This window comes from Lethenteron reissneri, chromosome 25 (genome assembly GCF_015708825.2).
Source record: "Lethenteron reissneri isolate LAM-NWPU_2019-01 chromosome 25, ASM1570882v1, whole genome shotgun sequence".
NCBI lineage: Eukaryota > Metazoa > Chordata > Hyperoartia > Petromyzontiformes > Petromyzontidae > Lethenteron > Lethenteron reissneri.
The window spans coordinates 9,185,295-9,209,232 of record NC_083803.1 but is presented as its reverse complement, the minus strand read 5'-3'; the positions used below and the strand labels follow the sequence as shown (position 1 = coordinate 9,209,232).

The 23,938-nt window shown below is 41.3% G+C and overlaps 1 protein-coding gene across 4 annotated transcripts; it reads left to right on the top strand.

Annotated features, from left to right (window-relative positions):
* Positions 1-2,300: 2,300 nt before the first annotated feature.
* LOC133347163 (protein phosphatase 1B-like) lies at positions 2,301-23,938 on the top strand. Of its 4 annotated transcripts, none has more exons than XM_061559198.1 (7): positions 2,301-2,654; positions 8,811-8,929; positions 14,133-14,982; positions 16,411-16,528; positions 16,806-16,917; positions 17,385-17,445; positions 18,315-20,633. In XM_061559198.1, the coding sequence occupies exons 3-7, from the start codon at positions 14,149-14,151 to the stop codon at positions 18,534-18,536; spliced, it is 1,347 nt and encodes a 448-aa protein (XP_061415182.1). In that variant the 5' UTR covers positions 2,301-2,654; positions 8,811-8,929; positions 14,133-14,148; the 3' UTR covers positions 18,537-20,633. The 4 variants fall into 4 exon arrangements, with proteins under 4 accessions (XP_061415182.1, XP_061415181.1, XP_061415184.1 ...); XM_061559199.1 differs by having other exon boundaries at positions 2,483-2,654; positions 8,814-8,929; XM_061559197.1 differs by lacking the exon at positions 8,811-8,929.

Below are 23,938 nucleotides of genomic sequence, written 5' to 3'. Positions count from 1 at the left end.
ACAGCACAGGATAAAGCAGACGTGTTTTGGGAGACTTTTGCAAATAAATTCCGTCTCCAAGATGCCACGTACATCGAGCTAAGCACTACCTGCTCAATTGAGAATATCACCTTCAAGACATCAACAGACCCCTACGGCGACGCAAGTCTGACAAAGCCACTGGCCCAGATCTAATCCTCACCAGAGTTCTCACGGAGAAAGGTGGCGAACAAACTTGACACAGAAGGCCGAGCCACAGTCTACAAAGCTCAAGTCCCCAGTATCATGGAGTACGCCTCTTTGTGCTGGATGAACGCCCCACCGACTTACCTCAACCTTCTCGACAACATCCAGAGGAAGGCGCTGAAAATAATTGGTGTTGATGAAGACACCGCCAGCACACACCTCACCATCCCCAGCCTGCATCACCATCGACAACTTTCTGCTGTCACAGTCCTGAACAAAATGAAAACCAACCACTGCCCCACAGACCTTCAGGCCATGCTTTCACCTCCATATGAAAAAACTCCGTGCTACCTGATTATGCACAACCTTGCCAAGCCACGTCCTTGCCCCCCCCCCCACCCCAGTTGCCAGAACATGGTCAGAAGCTCCCTTTGCTCTACTGTCTGGATATGGAACTGCCTTCCTGAACACATTGTCGGCGAAATCACTGATGGCCTTGAAATGTCGAGCACATGGACATCTCCAAACTTCACCACACCTCTTGTAGAACTGAGTCTTTGAGCTGCAGTGAACCAATGATTATGTAGATTAAATTTAATGATGTTTGATATGGCTGTTGTTCACAATTGCACCCAAGGAAATATTGTGATATGAAAGTCATAAGGCCACATCTGTATAGTGTCTGATGTCTACACCACAGTATGAGAATAGGTTTTCCTCTTTTTTCTGGCAACAAAACAGGTGTTCAGATGTTAAAACACCACACTGAAACCTTTTACAAGGAATCATATCTGCATTAACCACAATACTTGTGTCAGAATTCAAACAAAAAACATACTCTGATAATATATGCATTGTCTTTGAAACTGATTGGTCCACACCAGAGACAGCTTTCTTTGGAGCCTAGTCTCAAAAGGTGTTAGACCAGAGGATGCCAAAAGGAGGTCCCATGATGTATCTCCTCCACAGGTTAATAATCTTAGTGCAGAATTGTTTTGGGACATTAGGATCCACTTGATGCCCACAACATCCATCGAGCCGCGCGAATGAGTGATTTTCATAATTCAAACCTCTGGTGGACGTCCTCTCAGGGTCCCTTTGTCTCTTCTGGCTGTCCCAGTTGGAGCGAGTCTCAATCATCGGCCATCGTCTCTTCTATCGACCATGAGAGATGACGATGGTTTGGGGAGGTATTAATCCAGCAGTGGATGGGCTATGGCTGCTGCTGCTGCTGCTACTGACGATGATGGGTGCCCACAAAAGCACGGGTCGCAGGAGGTCACGATAGTCCTTGAATGCCCGGCACACGATATGGTGGGTGGGAGGGCAATTAGAGTCATCAGCCCCATTAGCTTGAACACCAATGAGCTCCTACAGGGATTTCAATTGTGAATGGCACAGTACTGTATTTATTTCACTGCAGTGCATCTATATTCACAACATTTCACCCTGACATTGTGACATATTTTAACAAGGAGACAATCGTATTTGTGAAAGCCACCAAAACTAATGGATGATGCAAACATTTCGATTCTCTGTAAGCTGGGTCTGTTTTATTTTCAACAAATCACAGCTTTTAGTCAGGTGATTATTTTTACAAAGGGGAGAAAAATGTGAAAAAAGGGCACAAACAAGGACAAATATGAGCGAAGAGAATGCGTGTGAATAATGACCTCGTGTAAAAAAACCAAAACAAATGCACGTCAAATAAAAAAACGTGTTTTGAAATGGGGAAAAGACATTGAAGGTTAGGAAAGGCGTTGACTCAGGGATAGGCTACACAAAAATGAGTGGCGTGCTTCTGTGACATTACATACGGCAGAAGGCAAAAAAAACGTAAACAAAAGCGAAGGCCCCGTGTTAAATTTTATTTATTCACTGACAAAAAAATCCACATTATAAAGAACGCAAGCAAGCAAAGGAGGGCATCTCCCTTGCAAGGCTACCATAATAATAACAACAATAACGGCAATGGGGGGGGGTGGGGCTTGATGACGCGCCCTACAGAGGGCGTGGCCAAACCGATACCTCGGGGGGAATAGAGGGCGGGGCGCCCAACGATCCGTGCTCTCATTGGCTATCGATGACATCACCCGTACACCCCCCCCACTCCCTCGCGGCATCCGGGCACTCGCGGTGACATCGCGGCGCTTGACGTCACGCGGCTCGTCGAGGCGGAGGTGGAGAGGAGGAGGAGGCGGCTCGCGTCCTCGCCCGACATTAATGGCCATGAGCCCCTGAGCTTTCGCGGCGATCGCGGCAAACGCTAAACCCCTTCCCCACCCCCCTCTCTCCCCGCGCCGACCAAACCACGACGCGCCTAGTCGCATGTTGAGCGCACTCAAGTTCGTCGGCGACAAACTCGCGCGGCTCGGCTGGGCGTGCGGCTGCGTGCCCGAGCGTGAGGCGGCGCGTATCGCCGAAGCCTCGGCCCTTGCGCGCCTTTGCCAGGCGGCCGCAGCGCTCGCCATCTCGGGGCTCGTGGTCAGGTGAGGGCGTAGGATGAGCGAGATGCGACTAGGCCTCTTGACCCCCCCCCCCCTCCTCCTCTCCCACTCCCCTGTCCCCCATTTTACCCTCCCCTCACTCCCCTCCCTTAGCCCCCCCACACTTACACGACAATAGACGAGACACATCGACAGATTTTTCAATGTATACGTTCGATGTGGCAGCCACTAGTGCTCGCAATTGGACCACACACAACACAACAACATCGAATGTCAACGCTTAATTACGTCACCATCGGCCGTGATCAATTCGCTGCCGACTCCGAGGGTCCCTTCCCTAAGCCTCAACCACCGTCTCTCTCTGTCGTCCCCAACATTTTTTAAAAGCACAAGGCGTTGTCGTTGTTTTCGTCGCTCGGGTTTTGGATGTCCTTAACGAGAGTTTGTGGCTGTCACTCCGTCGTTAGTCTCGACCAACGGCCATGATCCCCGTCCTGCCATCATGATCGTGTCTCGTCCTGATGGCCCAAGCCCACCCAGAGCAAGTCAATAACCACGTTGTACTGTGTTATTATTTAACATGCGTGTTTATCTCTCTCGCTTTTTTTTTTACCTCCCCTCCCCCCTAACGCATGGTTTTATTCTATTTTTTCCGCGTCGTAATTATCTTTGTGCGCATTCGTACGTGTCCTGTCTTTGGGTAAGGCTATGCGTACATGAAGGAAATTGGGGGGGGGGGGCGATCTTTGTCTTTTGTACGCGTGTTATGTTGTGTGTGTGTGAGCGTACACTATAAGCACAATGATAAATTACACGCCCCAAACCACCATCCTTCCCTTGAATGGTCTTTATCGAAGTACTGCATTGTATAAGAAAAAATGTGGTAAGCTTTTGGATAGCACCGCCATAGCTGTACCTTGTTTTTCTACGTGGCTCTGGAGACCAGTTGCGCGAAACGTTCGTCAACGCTTGCATTCGTATCAAGGCGGTGTAAATGGTGGCGGTGGTATTTATAAATAGTACATCCATATCCACCAGTTTAGTTTTCGACAAGTAATGGTGTGAGACGGCGTTGGCAATGGTTTACAGGTACAAATACGAAACCTGGACACATCCCGTAATGCTGCCTTAAAATAAAGGCTATACTGTATACAGTACAGTAATAGGCGACGTTTCGGGCATTGATCCTTAATAGCAGAGAGATCATCTAATTGAAGGGACATTGCCTTGTTCCTTTAGCCATAGAGATTATTGTGACATGTACATATTTAATACAAGTACAAACACGCCTACACGTCCAGGTACGCATTGACACTTGTATAAAGCCACCACAAACACACGTGTGTGCATGCACACCATGCCGAAATCTGCATTGTGTACACAAACACGGCAAAACAATTACGAAATCAACAGTCACCATGCTGTCTTTATGGGCAGCATTGGCGTTGTGTGATATCATATGTTAACATGCACCTCTGATTAAAAAAACAAATAGAAAAGTGGCAAATGCTACGTCTGACGCATACTGCGTTATGTATTGTATACCATTTACAATTGGACACCGCAGCTCTGGATGTGTTGTATTAATAGTTCGGAGGATCTGGGGGAGGGGAATAAGGCGGGGCCTCGCCGGAGGGAATATACGTCGAGGGTATTTGATAAGGTAAACAATTTTATTAATCAGGATTCTGACAAGCTGAGCAGTGACAATAATTGTCAATGGCAAGCACTGATTGTGAACCAATGGCTCCTGGGTAGTGCGTGCCACTTAATGATTTTGAAAATTCTGACGTCAGAGGTTTAGATATATTTATGTCCAATAATGCCTTTTTTATTTTTGGCGTAAACGAATGGCTGTGATGGCTGGGGTGTTAAGGACCTTAGACCCCACTGGGAGTACTGAATACCTTGGCCCAAAAATGTCAACCCCTTGCCTACACCATTGCGATGTGAAACCCTCCCCCCAAATGTGCCTTCATTGGGATTTTAAACGTTCGGCATAAGGATAAGAGCACCTTCCAACAACTAAGCGCGTTCATGGCAGGCAAACAGATTAATTAGTACGCCGTTTGGCGTCCTCTGGTCTAACACCGTTTTGAGACTAAGCTCAAAAGAAAGCTGTCTGGTGTGGACCAATCAGTTTCAAAGACAGTACATATATTATCAGAGTTTTTTTGGCATTCTGACCACAAGTATTGTGGTTAATGCAGACATGATTCCTCGTCAAAGGTTTCAGTTTGGTGTTTTAACATCTCAACACCTATTTGTTGCCAGAAAAAAGGAGAAACCTATTCTCAGATTCATTAGTGTTAACACCCAGGAAAGACACGCCTGCATCGGGTTAGCTACATTCGTTCAAAATGTCACAGGCCATGTTTCGATACAGTAGAGGATGTTGCTAGCTATGAATACAGTTAACCTTTTCCTCCCCCTCCACGCTCAAAAAGATGTGTATATCAAGTCGCCTGCAGTAATGCACACAACAGAGCTATGTGCGTTGGCATGGTGGTTGGATTTTCGTGGGTGGCAGGATAGTTGGGAATATGTTAAACCAGAGCAAAGGTCGTAGGGCAGGAGTCAGAGTTGAGGCCGGGTGCTCATTTGTAACGTAATTAGCCGCTCGTGTGAAATGCTGTCATTTGCAGGAATATATTAAAGATAGTTATATAGCAACCTATCTGTAGAGACACGTGTAGCTTAATACCTTTTCAAATCATAACAATTGAGTATGTGATTAGTGAATTGTTCCACTTTAGCTAGAATTCCAAAAGACTCGAAGGTTCTTGCCAGACCCTTGCTTGCTTGTCACATTGGCTCGTGTGGAACAACAACTCATTTGTAAAGAAATAACCACCCGAGTCAATGCTCCTTTTGGCCATGTCCAGGCCTGTTTCAGGTTTAAGTGACAGGTATATAAAACCAAGTCGCATGTTTGCCAAGCTGAGGTACTGATTTGGCGTGCACTGTAGCAGTTAAAACGGCTATTGACTTTTTCCATGGTGTGTAGTTTTAGAACCAACATAGGCCCCTTGAGAAATGTGCTCTGGGAGCATTATTGCAAAAGTTTGCAAATGGCTTCCTTAACTACAATGCTCTGAGAAACACCCAAGTATTTCACAGGACAAACGAGGCGCCAGACAATTTGCAGAACCCTCATTTTCTCGAGTACCCCAACCATCCAATTTCCACTATTGTGCTGTGTATGAATACTGAGAAGTGAAAATTATTAAGCATGGCTGCACCTTAATTGGGGGATAATTGCTTTCTGGACAGCGTTCTTCACAGCTAATTGCACTGATAATATAATAAATGCATCTATTAACTTTACAAACTATGTTAAAAATGTATTTATTCCTTGCCTATAACTACACTGACTTGATGTATAGTTTTCCCCCCACAAAGCCAACTAACATACCGATAATGTATTGCAAATACATGTTTATATAAACCTAAAGTTAAGGTAATCGAATGAACATGGTAAATATGGATGGACTTGATATGGAACAAATATAATCAGTTTTACATAATTGGGTTCAGCTAAAAGGGGGACTGTCTTTTGTTTTATGATATTTAACCCTGCTAAAATAATATATCCTAAGGTAGGGTTTACCAGTTCATGCAGTAATTATAGTTATTCAATAAAGTAACCAAATACACTCATAAAAGATCACAAGTACAGGAATTTTTGTGAGTGTAAAATTATATGCTAACTTGTAGTCAATATGTACTATCCAATTATTCGTAAATAAATGTAAATTACATACAAAAAACGGTCATATTTGCAAATACATTTAAAATTCAGATTTAGTATTTAGCTATGAATTTGTGGCTTGTTTTTTGTTGTTGTTACACTTTGCTGCTTGTAGTGCAGCACTGTAATTTTTATGGAGTGTGATTTAATATGCTGCCAAGTTAGTTTGCCTATAACGTGTAGATGTTATATAATTATCTAAACGCACTTTTTATGGAAAAAGTTAAATAATGCTGTAGTTCATATGGAATTAATGACATGATTCTCTTTTTTAATCGATGTCTACATTTATAAATGACAACATACAATGGCATCTCTTATTTTAAGCCTCGGATGTATTCAAAACCACTTAAGCTTCTCACTGTTTACATTATATTTGAAAGTGACTTTTGAATGTCTTTAAACATGTCAAAAAGAGCCTTACACTAATTTAATTTCCATCTGCTTAATAGGTATTTCTGTCAAATAAAAAGCTCATCTGCCAAGGTTGTCAATACCTTTTTCAAGCATTGTACGTGCTAGGACATTCACAAGCTAACATGAGTTGGCACTTTTTAACTTTATATCTTTGTGAACAACAAGTGTTTGGCTCAGAATACATTATTGGGGACCCAAGAATAGAGGCTAACATAGTGGATATCCAGGTACACACACTTCTGCTTGGGCCACCAGTTTGAAATAGTTTAACTGTTGAGCTCAGCATGTCAAACAGGGCCCATCTGACATTGACGGGATTTGATGACGAGTAAAACATATTTTTGGCTCTGAGACTAGGGCCTGCTGGCCAGAAATTGCCGAAGAACATAAGCCTAGCCATGTAATTGAAGGCGTAAACTAGTCCACTGTCCTGCTGTGTGCGCACACATTGTTGGTATGTCAGATCCGCATGCTGCTTCCCAACTGCCATTCAAACCGTACCTTGTTGAATTGTTTGATTCACTTACTCATTAATAATCTCACAGATCGGCATTGATATTGGCTGTTCTGTTTAAAATTGAGTTGCACATTGTACTTACAACCACTTGTGCATTTTGATGTTATATAAAGATGATGGTCATGCATATCCTTTTCAGTTTTCCCTTTCAAGTGTTAAAACATATTTTGAGATTGACAGTGGAATTTTGGATATATGTCAAAATTATGATCAAACGTTTTGAAAGCATCTTTGTCATGCCTTTATGTCCATCTTATGTCAGTTTAAACCCTTTTTAAACATTGAAGTCCCACTCTTTGATAGCCTTTCAGTAATTGCTTTTTCGTATCTTACTTCCGTTTTAAAATTCGATTTTAACATCCTCCTGTACCAACATTTGAACGACGAGTATTTTGAATAGATTTAAATAGATTAATTTCAAATTGATTATCAATTGATAAAAAATACATTTGATTTTTCACTTATAATTGTACGAAAAAATATTCCACATCACTAAGTCAATGACCTGAATAATGCTTTAAAAGTTCTTTAAGTATCGTTTGTACTATTGTTGTATTACATTTAATTGTTTTTCTAACATTATAACGGGAACACTTGTGTTACCATATTGTGAAGGCTCGATACCAATTATTTTTAAAATAGTTTTTCCATAACATTGACATAGTAAATCACCACGAGCACAATTAAATTGCTTTACAATTGATATTGTTTGGGTCCTGTTAAGCTTGAAATACGATACATAGATTCTGATAGTTATCCAGTCACTGTGACCTTTGCATTTTAATTTGTGGCAAAGTCCAAAAGTAACAGCTTTGAGAACTGATATTGGTGTTTCGTGTTCATATTTTCAATTTAATTACTTTTTGTTGTAGCATACATTTGCCTGCCAACACTGTATTCTTGTTGTCAGAATGCATGTTCCCAGGAAAAACACAATGTACCGTAGAATCATTTATCCGCATGTGGTTTATCCGATTTGTACCTGAGATTTTGATGCAAATTAATAACTTATGAATGTTCCTTTAAGCCCAAATTAATCATCTTAAAACAGTTTTAAATCGTTATTCTTTGAAATGTGTATTACAAGTCAGGTGCTTAAACCGAACAAATATGTGCTTCGGTTAATCCGAAATCCACGTGATCGTCTCTACAGTACAGTAGTTACTTATGTTTACAGCAGTGAGCGGAGTTTGATTTTGATTGACGTGGCTTGTCCACTTAGTGGGTGGAGTCTGGGAGCAGGAAAGTGTTATCACTGAGCACTCCCATCGATCGGTCGGATTTTTCAAACCTGTAAAATAGTTTTTGTTTGGTCTTTTGTAATCAAAAAAGATCAATAGATTTTTTTTACTTTCACATTTTTTTGTTCATTAACAACTACATTTTTATAACTGAAATATGTTAGACCTATGTAGAGAGAGTTGACCAGACGACGATTGAGCGTCGACGCTTTTCTTTGTTTTCCCGCGGGCTCACGCCGCATGCGTTCCACCCTGCTCCGTTCCTCTCCCAGAAGCGCCCCGATCGTGCTCTGCCTCTCCCGATGACGTCACCGCTCTCTCTCCCTTTCCTCGTGACGTCATCCTGATACTGCACCCTTAGATCGTGCGAGTATTTCTTCTCTCGGATCACGTAAGTATCAGCACTACACCGACAATTAGTAGTTTTTGGCATTATAGATTTGCGGAAAATTAATATTTTTTGTATTATTATCCGCGATTTTGAATTATCCGCGGCTGACCACCACATCATAAGTGCGGATAATCGAGAGTACTATACTACATAATTCAAAATTTACCTACTATAATGAGCCAATAATGTCTGTGTGCCGCCTGTGACGTCACTCCACGTCGGCCAGCCCCCCTCATTAATAATCATGAACAGGTTACGTCCTCCACATGGACTCCCCCTCCTTTTTAATAATAATGAGCGGGTGACGTCACTCCGCATTGAACAGCCCCCTCATCATGAACAGCTGACGTCCTCCAAATGGACCCCCCCCTCCATTAATAATAGTTAGCGGGCGACGTTATTCCACATGGGGGGGGGGGGGCAAGGTGCCTCCCCCCTCCTCAGTGTCAACTTATAACCCTCACTGACAAAGGCAGAACCCTCACATCACGTAATCTCCATCACTGCTATTGAGACATAGAAGTACAAAGGACGTTACGATGGACAAGGGATTATAACCTTTAAATGAAATAGGTCTGTGTCACCATGGCCTTACAAATTCCACACGAATTGATGCAATGAATATCACGTCGCGGTCTGCTTTTCGCTTGCAAGTTTCAGACTTTACCTGCAATACATCATGCTACTTGCACTTTCATTGGTTCATGATCACTTGCAGTGTTGCTTTAGCTCAGTTGTGGCCAACTGGCATCACCTGAGCCACATGCAGCTCTTTAATCCACCACGTGCGGCTCTATAGAAGGGGCATAACGTAGAAACATACTATCACAGTAGCAAAGAATGATCTTAAGCTAATTCAAATAGAGCATTAACAAAGGCGCTGTACAGAGAATTAAATGGTACATATGAATGTAATGGTGGAGATGAGGCGAATAAAATAGATGATGAAGCAATGGGTTAATCTATCTGTGCTTTGTGAATTGGGTGAAAGAAAAATTGATGACAGTAAATGATGATGAATAGATTGAATGAATGCGTGATAGCCGTATAATGTGAATATGAAGAGGGAACAGTGGTTGTGAGGGGGATATTAAGGGGTCGTGGGGTGGGCTATGGAAAATAAGTGAGTTTTGAGTGAGGAGTGGAAACTAGTGAGCGAATATTTAATGTGGAGGGGAAGTTTGTTCCAGTGAAGTCGGGCGAGCAGATAAGAGCGAATGCGTGATTGAGCACAAGGAGGAGGAACAGAGAGACAGCAAAGATTGAGACCGTAGAGGGCGAGAAGGCACGTAGAAAGATACAAGAGTGGTAAGATATGGTAGGGCTAGGGCCATGGAGGGATTTGTATACCAGGGTGAGGAATTTGAACTGGCAATGGTAGTACAGAGTGAGCCAATGCAGTTGCACGAGGAGGGTCGATGAATAGGAATTGTAGGGAATGGGGAGACTAAGCATAAGGGAATAGAAATAATCGGTCGGATTTTGAGAATGTTGAACAAATTAAACCGGCAAATGGGTAGTGGCAGAAATGTGATCGGTAAAGGAGAGGGAAGAGTTATAGATAACACCAAGGTTGTGGGCTAAGGAAGTAAGGGAAATAGAAAAACGAGGGACAGAAATGGTGGGACAGGTAGGAGGGGAATGGGAGGCAGGGATAAAAAGATAGTTTTAGTTTTGGATGACATACAAGATTGGATAAAAACCAGGACAGGATGAGATAAAGGAGGTGAGGTCAGGGGAAACAGAAGAAAGGAGAAGACGTTTTAGATGTCATCTGTGAATAAATGCTGGGGAAAGTTCAGCAAAGAAAGGAGAGATTCAAAGTGGTAATATATAGAGAGATAGAAGTAGGGGACCAAGAAGAGACCCTTGGGGAACGCCAACATTAGAAGGGGCCTGGGCAGGAAGTGGTGTGATTGAATGAGATCACAGAGGTGTGCACAGAGATAGCACTGGAGCCAGGAAAGTGGTGTGCTGGAGGATACCAAGATAAGAGAGAGTAGTTAAAGAGTAGGATGGTCAACCGTGTTAAAAGCTGAGGATAGAACGAGGAGTATAAGAATAGAAGAGAGACCAGCATGAGTAGAGTTATCCAGGTGATTTGAACTGAGAGAAGAGCTGTTTCGGTTGAATGATACGGTCGAAAACCACATTGGAATTGGGGATAGAGAGGGTTAGAAGATACGTAGTGGGTGCGATGTCAGTGTACCAGGCGTTCTCTCAGAGTTTGGAGAAATAGGGAAGAAGGAGAATGGAGCGGTCATTAGCAGGAGAAGAGGTATCAAGAGAAGCTTTTTTGAGAAGCGGGGCAATAATGGGTGATTTATCGATAACTTGAAAGACACCAGAGCAGAGGGAGAAATTGAATAGGGATACTAGGTAGGGGAGAATTCAAGGAAGGAGTCGGGGTAAAAGGGAAGCAGAGATGGGATCAAGGGGAGAGAGGAAGTTGGATGGGCCTTGGAGATGTATGAAGAGTTCTGTAATAAAAGTTGCAGGGAAAATAGTGAAAGCTGGAGTCATTTGACAGTAGGGGGGGAGAGGCTGCTGAGGGGTGAGCTAGTGGGTGGAAGCTAGAAGGGTAAATCGAATAGAGTCAGTCTTGGTGGAGAAGTAATAGGTGAAGTCAAGAGCTGAAGAGGCAGGGGAAAGGGAAGATTGGGTTAGGGTAGGAGGGTGGAAGAGGTTGAGAGTCGATAAGAGTTGCTGGGGGGTGGTGAGCAAGGGAAGAGATGGAGCCAGGAAATAGTCTTGTGTGGCAAATTCTAGGGCTGTGTTGTTGACAACTGTCAACATATATAAAATGGGTACTTTTTGGCCCTTAGTCTGTTACAGCCATAATAAAGTTTTTTTTTGGGTTAGATCACGTAAATAAATAAATGTGTTGTTCAAACCCGCCACCTCCCGACACAGCCAACTAGAATCAGAATCAAAATCAGAAAGGATTTTATTCGCCATGAAAGTTCGCACAGACAAGGAATTTACTTTGGCCGGAAGGTGCATACATTCAACTAATAAGGGTTGTCACGTAAACAGAAAATGCTAATTCGTCACTAGTACAGCACACCGGTGTGTTGGAGAGCCAAGCCACAACATTTACAATCCCGAGTACAACGTTTCGCCAGTAATTACAACTAGCTTCATCAGGCGACAGCCAGATTTGTGGTGAAGTCCACCTGTTTCGTTCCTTATATGATCCTTATGGCGTTACCCCGGGGTACCAAATAATACAAAATGGCCGAGGCAATTAAATATTTTATTTCTGGAACACTATTTTTTCCAGGGGTGTACTTAATTGGGGTACCAATCAATCCAAAGTCAGTGCTACTCCGCAATGTTGAAACGCAGCGAGGGCGATTGCGCTGAAAGCCTGAACGCTCGTATGCACCATAGTGCATCGTGTACAGCTCGTCGAGATGAGTCGATTGCCGCATTGCCGACCATCAACAGACTAAAGATTACTGCATCACGGACATTGTGCGAGAGCCGGGGTACTATGGTACCCCGGGGTAACGCCATAAGGTTCATAGAGGCGTAGATGTGGTGACGACCCTTCTGCGCTCTTGCGCAAAGTGGGGGGGGGGGGGGGATTACTGAGTCAACGTACAATTATGCATATATATTTACGCGATCTAACCCAAAAAACCTCTTATGGATGATATTGGTTGTGAAATGCTACGTGTTAGTCTGTTACAGGTTGGTCACCCCTGATTTAGCTTCTTGGTGTCAAATTTAGGTTCGTAATATTTTATCTTTTGTCGGAAGCCTCTTCTGTTAGAGGAATGCATACCTAATGAATCATTAATTGAACGAAATTGCTCTCATGCTATACTCGCCCCCCTGGCTTAAGAGCATTCTGCCAGTAATGGAATGTTCAAATATTTTTTTTCCTGTCAAATTTCATATAGATTATTATGACTTATGTTGTAAGTCGAAAACATAATAGTTTTTTCAGTTCTTTGGTAATTGATAAAAGGTGCATTTGCTCAATTGTAGCTTCAAAGCCAAAACGTGTTTTATGTAGTTAAAGCTATGGTGGTATGGTTATTTAGAGCTGCATGAAGTAAATGTGCAGCTGTCACAGGAAGCCATGTCTCAGGAAGCAGGGATTTCAAGCAAGGTTGAGGCTTAAGCCAGTCCTTTAAACTCCAAAAATAAGTGTTCTTACAGTGATAGCCTTGGAAATATCTCGTGTTTGACATCGGGCATTGTACGCTATTACAATGCATCTTAACAATGGCAAAATGTAAGAAATGTACCCTTCATATACAATATATAGCAATACCATGATTTATGTTTCCCCCTTTTATGTTTTGCACATACATCGTCACATTAACACTGCTACCTGATTTGTGTTGCCTCTCCCCCACACTTACGTCGCTGACAGCATCGTCTGTCCTTTCTCGTATCTGTCACATCAACCTGCGCCTCCACCTACCCTGTACAAGGACTAATTTGGGTCACACACAAAGAAATTTACTGTAGAGTACAATATAGTATTCATGTATGGTATTTTGGTGATTGTTCAAAATAGTGTACTGTATCTTATTGTACCTTGTATAATTTGTATTAAAGTTTACTGTTGTACATTAGTATTGAGTAAAGTACTTGTCGTAATTTACGGGAACGTGGGTACGTCTAGAATGAAAGATGTGTGCATTCGCACAGCACCACTGTACCCTCCGTTGTCTTTGTTTAGCTCTCGTCGAAAAATTGCTTTGTCGTTTTGATATTCATCGCACTTTTCAGGAACGCATTCCCGATGTAAACCGGGTATTACTTTATTGGAAAATGAAGAATAAGCATGTTTTTAAAGCATTGACAAAAAATATAAGTGTCACCTTCACAGCTTGTGTGATTTGTTTTGCAACATTCATAATTCTTTAGAAAATATTTTATAATGCAATTTTCATTGAAGAGGTACACCCTGTAACTTCGGTTTATAAACCCATTTCAGTGAAACCTCGCTCAATGTATCAACTATCAATGAAGATTAAGTTTGACAGTAAATTGTCATTCCATTCATCCTTTATTTTATAGTTTTAATTTAACACTTAGGTACTTAACATTATTTCTGGATTTTAATATAAAAATCGATTGCTATGCATAATGCTAGATGTTAGGATACTGAAACCATTTCTGGTATGATGCAGAGGCTAATACTTATTTGCAATGTTATTTTTGTTCCTTTTTGTGTTTTTAGTTCAGTATTTTCAAGGATGGGGGCATTTTTGGACAAGCCAAAGACGGAGAAACACACAACGCACGGCGGTGGCAATGGCGTGCGCTACGCACTCAGCAGCATGCAGGGCTGGCGTGTGGAGATGGAGGACGCCCACACAGCTGTCGTGGGCATTCCCCGGGGACTAAAAACATGGTCGTTTTTTGCTGTCTACGATGGTCACGCAGGCTCACGAGTGGCCACGTTCTGTTCGGAACACCTCCTGGAGCACATCATTACCAATGAGCACTTTGAAAGCAAAGCAGGCACAGAGCCGTCTTCAGAGGCTGTGGAGAAGGGGATTCAGGCAGGGTTTTTACAAATTGATGAGCACATGCGCACCATCTCGGACATAAAAAATGGACTGGACCGTAGTGGCTCCACAGCAGTGGCGGTGATGCTGTCTCCCAAGCACTTGTACTTCATTAACTGCGGCGACTCGCGGGCTGTGCTCTATCGCAATGGCAGTGTCCACTTCTGCACAGAGGATCACAAGCCGTGCAACCCGGCTGAGAAGGAGCGCATCCAGAACGCGGGCGGCAGCGTCATGATTCAGCGCGTCAACGGCTCACTGGCCGTGTCGCGAGCTCTCGGCGACTTCGACTACAAGTGTGTGGATGGGAAGGGCCCAACGGAGCAACTGGTGTCGCCAGAGCCCGAGGTGCGGGCCATTGAGCGCAGCGATGGAGATGAATTTGTTGTGCTGGCTTGTGATGGCATCTGGGATGTCATGTCCAATGAAGAGCTGGGTCAGTTTGTGCACTCCCGCCTGTTGCTTACTGATGACCTCGAGAAGATATGCAACCAAGTTTTGGACACTTGCCTCTACAAGGTATGTTCAGGTGTTGTTGATTTCACCTTATAACAAATGGCGCAGTAGTGTTTGGGATATAAATAGACACACGCTTTGGATTTATGTGTGTATTCCTGTTGGCCTGTTAGAGTCTATATAAAAGTCATCTCACTTTCTCAATCGGGATAATTAAACTGTAGGTTTGAGTTTTCTGCTTGTGCATTTGTTTATAATTGAGCAACTCCCATTGTGTTTCTCCGCCTATTTTGAGGGAGCTGGTGTCGTAGACCCTCATTGCAGTTGTTGGTTTGCCCATTGCTGGTGAAACACGATGGGTCCACTTAATTAAAAAATTACAATTAGCATTCTCTGCAACCGGCTGTCACAAATTTGACTTTGCCGTTTGAAAGACCCAACAGTACACACAATTAAACTCGTACCCTTGAAAAAATTAAGGGTTACAATACCTTTGGAGTGTTTGTTTATAGATACCGCATAGGCCAACTGTCTTGTAACACTTATTAAATATGCAAAAGGATCATCGTGTACATTGGCCTTGAACCATTTGCTATACAGTACCTGAACACACGGGTGTGTTCTGCAATTACAGTTTTCTTTACTGGTGAGCTTGCCTTTCCCCTGAAGTTTAGGTTTTACTTTATTTTGCTCATTATACATGTTTAAATTGATGGCCTCTTAGCCCTGACTTGAGATTCAATAGCCCAACTACATTATGGCCCTGGTTAATTTGACACAATGTTTTTTAGTTGTTTGCATTATTGCCAAATGTGGGTGTGTATATGGTCTGATCATACCATATAATTAAACAAATTATAGTTGACATTGATCTATATGGTGTTCGTGATGCATTATGCTCTTTGTGACTTGTGTGTATTTGTAAAAGAATGTAAAAAGTTGTGCAGTGTTATAACTGGTAATACATTTTATGCCAGCTGCTCCAGGGACACCTGTGGAAATTAGATGTTGTCTCACAGTTTTTATGATGATTTATCATCGATAAAGTGAGAATAGCTTTGAATTAACTAAGTACTAAATGTATATACCCAACATTATTGTTTTTAACATCTTATAATATGCAACTTTTTGTCAAATGGCTGAGTATTTCACCAGTGTAAGGAAGTACGGTCAAATAACCCCATGAATAACATGGTGAGGGGGGGGGGTTGGCCCTTATCACGCAGTGGCTTGACAAAAATCACGTATTTAATGAGTTAATTACATATTTTGTTGATTTAGAATTACCTAACTGAACCAGTGATGTTACACAATCAGTGAATAAAAAATGTTGAGCTGCACTGCTTGGGTTCACTCTCAAAATCTTCCCAGATAAAAATGTGGCTTATACAGTGGTGTCCTGTTTCCTCTGTCCTTATGACAATTGTTGTCGCCCCCGAGTGAAATGTCGAGGACTGCAATGCTTGACCTGCTGATTTGTTTCGACCACAGGGCAGCAGGGATAACATGAGCATCGTGCTGGTGTGCTTCCCCAACGCTCCCAAAGTGACGGTGGAGGCGGTGGCCCGGGAGGAGGAGCTTGACAAATTCTTGGAGACCAAGGTCGAAGGTGAACATTGCTTATCAAGAAGAAAGAAGACGTCAAATTATTGTTTAAATTCACTCGGTTCTGAATTTGTAAATTCACTCGTCAAACTGTTTCCGCTAGTTAAGGATTGAATGGATATACATGCTTTGTTATAATTGGTAGTGATAATGCATGCGATCATTGGTTATAAACTATTCACTGTAATGCGGCTGCACAAAGAAAATAATTGACGTGGTTCAGTTTCCGAGGGACATGTGGACATAACGAGATGCGTCCTGTTGCTGGTGTGATTGTGCAGAGGTTCTGGAGAAGCACACTGGCGAGGTGGCCCCTGACCTGGCCTCTATCATTAGAGCCGTCTCCGTAGAAAACATCCCCAACCTTCCACCAGGAGGGGGCCTTGCCAGCAAGTAAGCTTAATGGATGTTCCAAACACACGGTGCTTCCATTATTGATCACGACAACATTTGTAACACTAAAGCTTATGAATGCATTTTATATTATACCTACGTGACTTTACCGAAAGAACCAAAGAGTATAATGCATTTTAATGAAATAAAATGTTAAGTATTTAATTTATTAGTAAACAATTCACCTGAGCAATATTTACATTGACATTTTAAAATGCTTTAACATTTTTAATAAAATACAATGTATCAGAGGGTGGAAGTTTTAATTTCACAAAGCAGGAGCTAATAAAGTGTAGTTACAGCTGTTTAGTATTTTGCAGTTGAGTGTCTATGGGAACTATAAAAAAAACTTCGCTAAATGGAAGCTTTGCTCACTGTTGTGGCCCTGGAGCCTTCATTGATGAGAGGTTTTGATGAAGGTAAATGTTTTTGCAATGAACTTAAAACGTGCTTACTATGTCAACCAGACGCGTGTTGATCGAGGCAGTATACAACCGACTGAACCCTCACAGGGAGGACGATGATGGGGTGAGTACACGTGGCAAGTATAGCTTTTGCCAAATGTAGCGTACTTCTGTTGCAGTTTAAACTAAAAACCAAAGTTTTGTTTGTGTGCTTGCTTCCTTCCTGAAGTTACATTTTTCTTTCAGAAACTGTTGTGCTTAATGAGGAGAAAACTTCAAAAATATTTTGGCTGCTTTAAGCCCCAGAAAGACATTGTTAAACATTTTCAAACGTAACAGTGTTGCAAGTTGGGGCTAGAGATGCTTATATTTTTGCTAATTAATTTACTGCTGTTATTTATGTGCAAATATGTAACAAAGCATTTTTTTTAAACAACATTTGCAGCAGGATAAAAGTGTTGCTTTGATAATAGTTTATGCAAGTGCAGTATTTAACAAATCATGACTACTGCAGTGTAATTTTTTTTTATCTTGCACATATCACTGTTAAGTATCAGGTCGAATAAATTACCCAGGTCTTGCAAAATCATTAGTTGTCTCAGATAATGTTCTTAATTTATAATGCTGACTGCATCCGATGCATTTTTTTAAAAATTAAATGATAATGCTCACTTTATGCAGTAAATACACTTACATATGTAAAATGTATTGTTATTTTGTGCTAACATTAAGGTACTAGGCAACGGACTGTTTGTCATGTTTTCTAAATACTTGTTAAGGGTTTACATCCTTTGGGTATATTTTATAGTAACGGGTACATGTAGAATTGCTACCAAATCCACTGTTGTCGTTTAAACTGAAATCTATTGTTAAAATGTTCTCTGGAAAGGAACCGTTTTGGTTCAGACTGGTGCGTTCGTGGGGTGCACTGTTTTTAAAAGCTGACATCAGTGGGGGAGTGGGCCACCGCTGACATTGGGGTTTTAAATCCAGTCGCAAGCGAGTGGTGCCGAGAGTGAGGCCAACAAGGGGAAATCGCGACGCCGCAAGTTGGTGGAAACACTGCGTACGCTGAGGTCCAACCATCGGGGAAACTATCGGCGGCTGCTGGAGGCCTCCCTCGCCAGCTGCAGGGGAGAAAAGCAGCAGGGTGGTGACCCAGGACCCTCACCCCCACAGTGCACGACACCCGAGCTGGACGATGATTTGACTTGAGCAGTATTAAGGTGGGGGGCGGGGGGCTTTATTAATGTAATGGCTGAGTGTCTAATGACTTCCCATATCATAATATGCCACTAGTTTGCTGCATTGCAAGAAATGCAGTGATAATTCCAGATAATATTTGGAAAAATTCTATAATGTGGCAAAAAACAAGTTTTGTAAAATTACATTGTGAATGTGGAGACTTGTTTTTAGCAAGCCTCCGCTACAACAGCAGTACTGGGAAAAAGTTCCCTCACAATAGCAGGCTTTAGTGCTCGTTTTTCATAAAGTGTCTCGACAAAATGAACCATTTCCTATTTAGATGTTTTATCAAGATCAGTTTCATATGTGGCATCACTTGCCTGGAAATGATCACCATCAGAACATTCTTAATGCAAAAAAATGCACAAATGGTCATATTGAAATTAACCTTCATTGAAATATATTAAATTACTCAAATGCATTGTTTTGGCCTTTGATACTGTACGGAGCTAAGTACAATGCTTGTATGGCCACATCTCCTTATTTGGCGTCTGGAGTGCAACATTTTTTATATTGTAAAGGAAGCTGAATCTACTTAAGCCACATCTCTAAAAGCACAGTTAATTGTGGATTTTTTTCACAGTACAAATGAAAATACAGTTTTTCATTGGTGTAGCAAAAGGTTGAATATTATTTTTCCGTACGTACTGTATATGTAACTCAATGAAACATTGAACGTGAAAATATTTTTCATGTTAAATTAGTATCTCTGTGGAATTTAAGTTTAATGAATATTGCATTATGTATTTTGATGGTGTCATCTTGTTCATATGCGATTGTATTTCATTTTGAAGTAGTTAAGGTAGAACACATGCTTTCTTATTGTTGCACTTGTTACACAAAGTGCTTGCCACAAATGAGCCACAATACCTTGCTGATCTCAAGGAGCATAAACCATCATCACGCAAACTCCGGTCATCCTCGCAGCACCTTTTGGCTATACATTGGACAAAGACGGTCACTGCATTATATGCTTTGAAATGCGCTTCTGTCGCCGTCTGGAACGCTCTTCCACTAGAGCTATGCAATTTTAATCATCTCAGATTAATGACTCATTTCTTTAGAACTGCTTTTTTTGTTTAGTTTCTCCTTCCCCCGCACCTCTGATTAGCACGGTTGGCTATGTGCGGAGCTAAAGAAGTTCAACATACAAACATGTGTTTTAATGACGGCTTAGAAAGGGACGCTTCAGTAATTTCTTACACTGCATGCTTATGCACAAAAGGATACTTAAGCCCTATATACTCTACACCTCTATTACACTTACATGTTATCGCCAATGTATGATGCCATGCAGAAGACTGAAAGATCCAGTGTGCGAACTGCATTGGCAATCTTATGAAGCCTATTTAGAATCGTGATTGTTGAAATTTGCCATTAAAACTAAAATTCGGCCTTTTTCGCAACACATTGAACCATTTAAGAGTATTGAAACCCCCCAGATAGCAGTGTGTAGGGCTTCAGTGTTCTTTGGAAAATGGGTGTTTACAAACATGAGCAATCCTACAACTGTGGTTGATATAGCTGTTAATTCAAATCTGTTTAAGGATATGCTGCAAATGTATGCACTTTAAAGTGTTATATTTGAGAGAACAATTTTGGAGAGCTATATAAAATGGGTGCAATGTTAAACCAGATTAAAGTTACTGCAGTCAGTAGGCAGAATAGATCAACTTTACTTCAGATCCTGCTGTTTGATTTTTTTTATATACATGGACTGTTTGTGCTTGTCTACCGACGGTTGAACTACATGCCAGCATTCCTACCGAGTTCGTTGTTGCAAGCAATTGTTATTGAAATAACTAATGGCATCAATCCAAGAGGCTAGAGGAATTCATCAATGAATATTTGTTGGAAATGGCATTAATTGACCTTACAGAATTAGTACATTTTGGAATGTGGCTTTGTCTAAGTGTATGCAGTTCCTGCGGTAATGGCATGTCGTTCTTTAATGGTGTGATTTCTTGTATTTGATGTCATTTGTGAATTTATTTTCGACTTGTACCTAGCTACACTTGGGCTTTCTTATGTCTGCTAATAAAGGTCATGCGGTTTGTTCATTTGCAATGGATGTGGCAAAGGTTGATCAGGGTGTATGTAGTGCCGAATGCAGTGTTGTCCTTTTCATTGTCAACACAGCACAACTATGTGCAAATAGTTGTTCACTTTTAGTAATTATATTTACCAAATACTTATGACAGTATACATTTACCATTGCTTGGGATACATATGGAGTTTAAGCTGGCATATAAGCACAGCCACGTGTTTATATTTGAGGTGTGCTTGTGTCAGCAGTTGTCCTTTGTCTTACTTATATAAGGTGCGCTTATATCCAGCTTAAACTGCATTTAGACTCATTGCCTACAATGCTATTGTTTACATTAAAAGTATTTCCATATCTTTTAAGTGCTGTGTTTGGTAGAAGGCTGTGCTTGCAATTATTTGGCCACTATATGGCTGACTCTTAACTTCTTCATGGAATGATGACACTTCACAAGGGCATGTTGGTGTCTTCAAAGAAATGGGTGTACTTGCATATATTTTATCAGCCACATTTGAATAATGCATTTCAACTCATTGGTTTAGTGATAACTTGAAATTACCTCGTTTCAAGAATGTTTGATGTTGACTGTTCTTACAGTTACATATAAATTTCAACTTGTGGACCAATAGTAAAACAAAATTCGAACGAGCACAAGTGAGTAGTGTATGCCATTTTGCATGTATGTTGATTATCTGAACACTAAATTGCACTTGTCTTTTGTTTTTCAGGGATCCCTTGACACCTGGTAATCGACTGGTGCCTACACAATAATCTATACATGTACATGAATGCAGAAGTGTGAAGCCCATCAAGAAGGAGCTCTGGGTGGGGGTTTTGCCTACGATTTCTGGTAGATCTGTGGCTGAACGTGGAACTGTATAAAACCGGTGTCAGTCAACAAGTGCCACACAGTGTGATCTTTACTATACATCAAAACAATATTCGCTAGGTAATATTACAGCTGTAATGATTAGTTTTCTTTCCCGTTCAAAATCAAAATCATAATTTAAATTCACGTATTTAAACGTACAGACTTGTTTTATGACTTGTACAAAAACGGTTTCCATTCCTGATTGCAGTGATGCTGAATGCTTGATGCTGCAGAGAAAAATATGTTTTGTCGAGCACCTTGTGTTTGCAAATTTTATTGGCGTTTTTTTTCCAACAAAATTCATTGGTCATGCACCAACACTTTTTTTGATTAAGACCCCACCAAAAAAGTAAATGTAGCTGGTGCTATATAGTCAATAGTGTGTGGGCTTAAACGTCACACTGTGCCCTGACATGTCATATTTGCAGCATGAACTTTTGTAGCTAATGTGGCCCATTGCTTTCATTGCTTGTTCTCTTCCATATATGTAAAAAAAAACATCATGTTATTGACACTTTTGATTAGTTAGGAATAGGTATGTAAGCAACGGTATTTTGTACGTTTTGTGTGTTATATAAAATGATACACACTTTCCAATGTGTGCACGTGTGCTGACATCCAAAATACAGCAATATGTACATGCCAGCTCCAAGCTGATGATACCTTCTCTTGGCATTTCGTGCTGTGGAATTGTCACATTAACGTATCTTGCAGATTGTATTGATTATCTGTACATAATAAAGAACTTTCCTTTAGGGTATTGATAAACATAAGATTGCTTTATGTATTGACAACTGTGGAGGTATGTTAATGGCTAGCGGTAGGATTTTTTTTTGTTTGTTTTCAATCTGCAGAGGGGGGAGGGGGTATGCATGACGGTATATATGATGGTACTTGGCGAGAGTATAATCGGGGATGTTTTCAGGAACAAGGCGAGTACAGCAACTGCTTTGAATGCTTAAGACTCGTACCGCAGCACATGTTGCATGTCGAGATTAAAAGGGGGGGGGGGGGGGGGTGTGGCATTGCAGGTGGACTACATTATTAAATGCTGTGTATATTTTGCTAGTAGTGTGCAGAACTGGGCAGGACAAGGAGACTGTACAGTGTATAGCTGTGAGAATCTATTACACACGAAGTCACATCAATGGCAGGTGGTTGTTTCATTTAGTTCGAATGGACTGAATGTATTCAATAAAGAACATGCTTCACAATGACTCCCACATTGTTACCCGAATCCATAAACCCCCACCACTCCCTCAAAGTCACCTGGCATCCAAGAGTGTTGTACACTTCAGAATACGTATTTGAACAAATAGTACATCTAGAAAAGGTTTATAGGGGTATAGTAATGTGTTTATAAAGTACCTTAAGCATGTCTGTTGTTAAAAGATAACTTTTTAAGTTAACATGGTAATTAAATGTTTAAAAGCAAATGGTCCATACATTTTATTCCAATTGGCTAAGTTTGAAATGTACTTTTGAAAATGAGCATAAATAGTTGCACTTTGAGGTAATGTTACCATACTTATAAGATGTAAACAAACATGTTAAAAAAATTAAGTGCAAGGCTTTGTTTTTAATGGTTTAACTAAATGCTATTGTTTCGTGAAAGGTATCAAAATAAAATAACAGCAGCAATTTTGGCAAAACGGTGTAGTGGATATATTTCCACGTGTTGTGGACTATATTAATGCGTTGACATTTTGCATCCACTCATTTAGCTCTTGTGACAATCCCTTGGTTTTTAAAGGTGGCGTTCACGTTTTTTTTTATGAATTAACTTGTACGCCTTTCTCGACAAGGGCAGCCAGCATTGCTGCACCGAGCCAGATGGCCAACCAGTGGTCCTATCGCATCACCTGAAGATAAAGGTGCATTAGCTGTCAAGCCCGTTAATGCAGTATTACACGTTCTTTTTGGTGTGATTTAATAGATACCGCTAATAAATTAACATGTAATCGGTTACGCTCGATTGTCCGACCACATGACTCAATGGTTCGATAATTTCTGTCATTCGCAGTCGGCCACGTAAGTGCTGAACATAGACACGTGGTCCTGCACCTTTGGATCCCATTCAAATTGCTTGTAATGTCTTATTAGATCGAGTTCGCATAAATTACCTGAGTGTCTCAGTTGTGTACACAATTCTGCGTGCTGAAAATCTGTACACGATTGAGATTTATTTGGCATATGTAACTTGACCATCGATTTGATAAATGCATTGTTTAAGAATTCGGAAGGCTTTGCTCCCACGGATTTTGTCGAGAAAAGATTGTCTCGTGGAAGATATGCAGTAGAAAGTTAAACAAGTTTCCATATACCACACGTTTGCATTTGAATACATTCTCTGTAGTTTTCATAAATTATATACTCAACAATGTAATGCAGTATTCTCTGGTATGCCGTAGAGGTGTTATGAACCCATGATTATTAAAATGTTACTGCTGCGCGTCA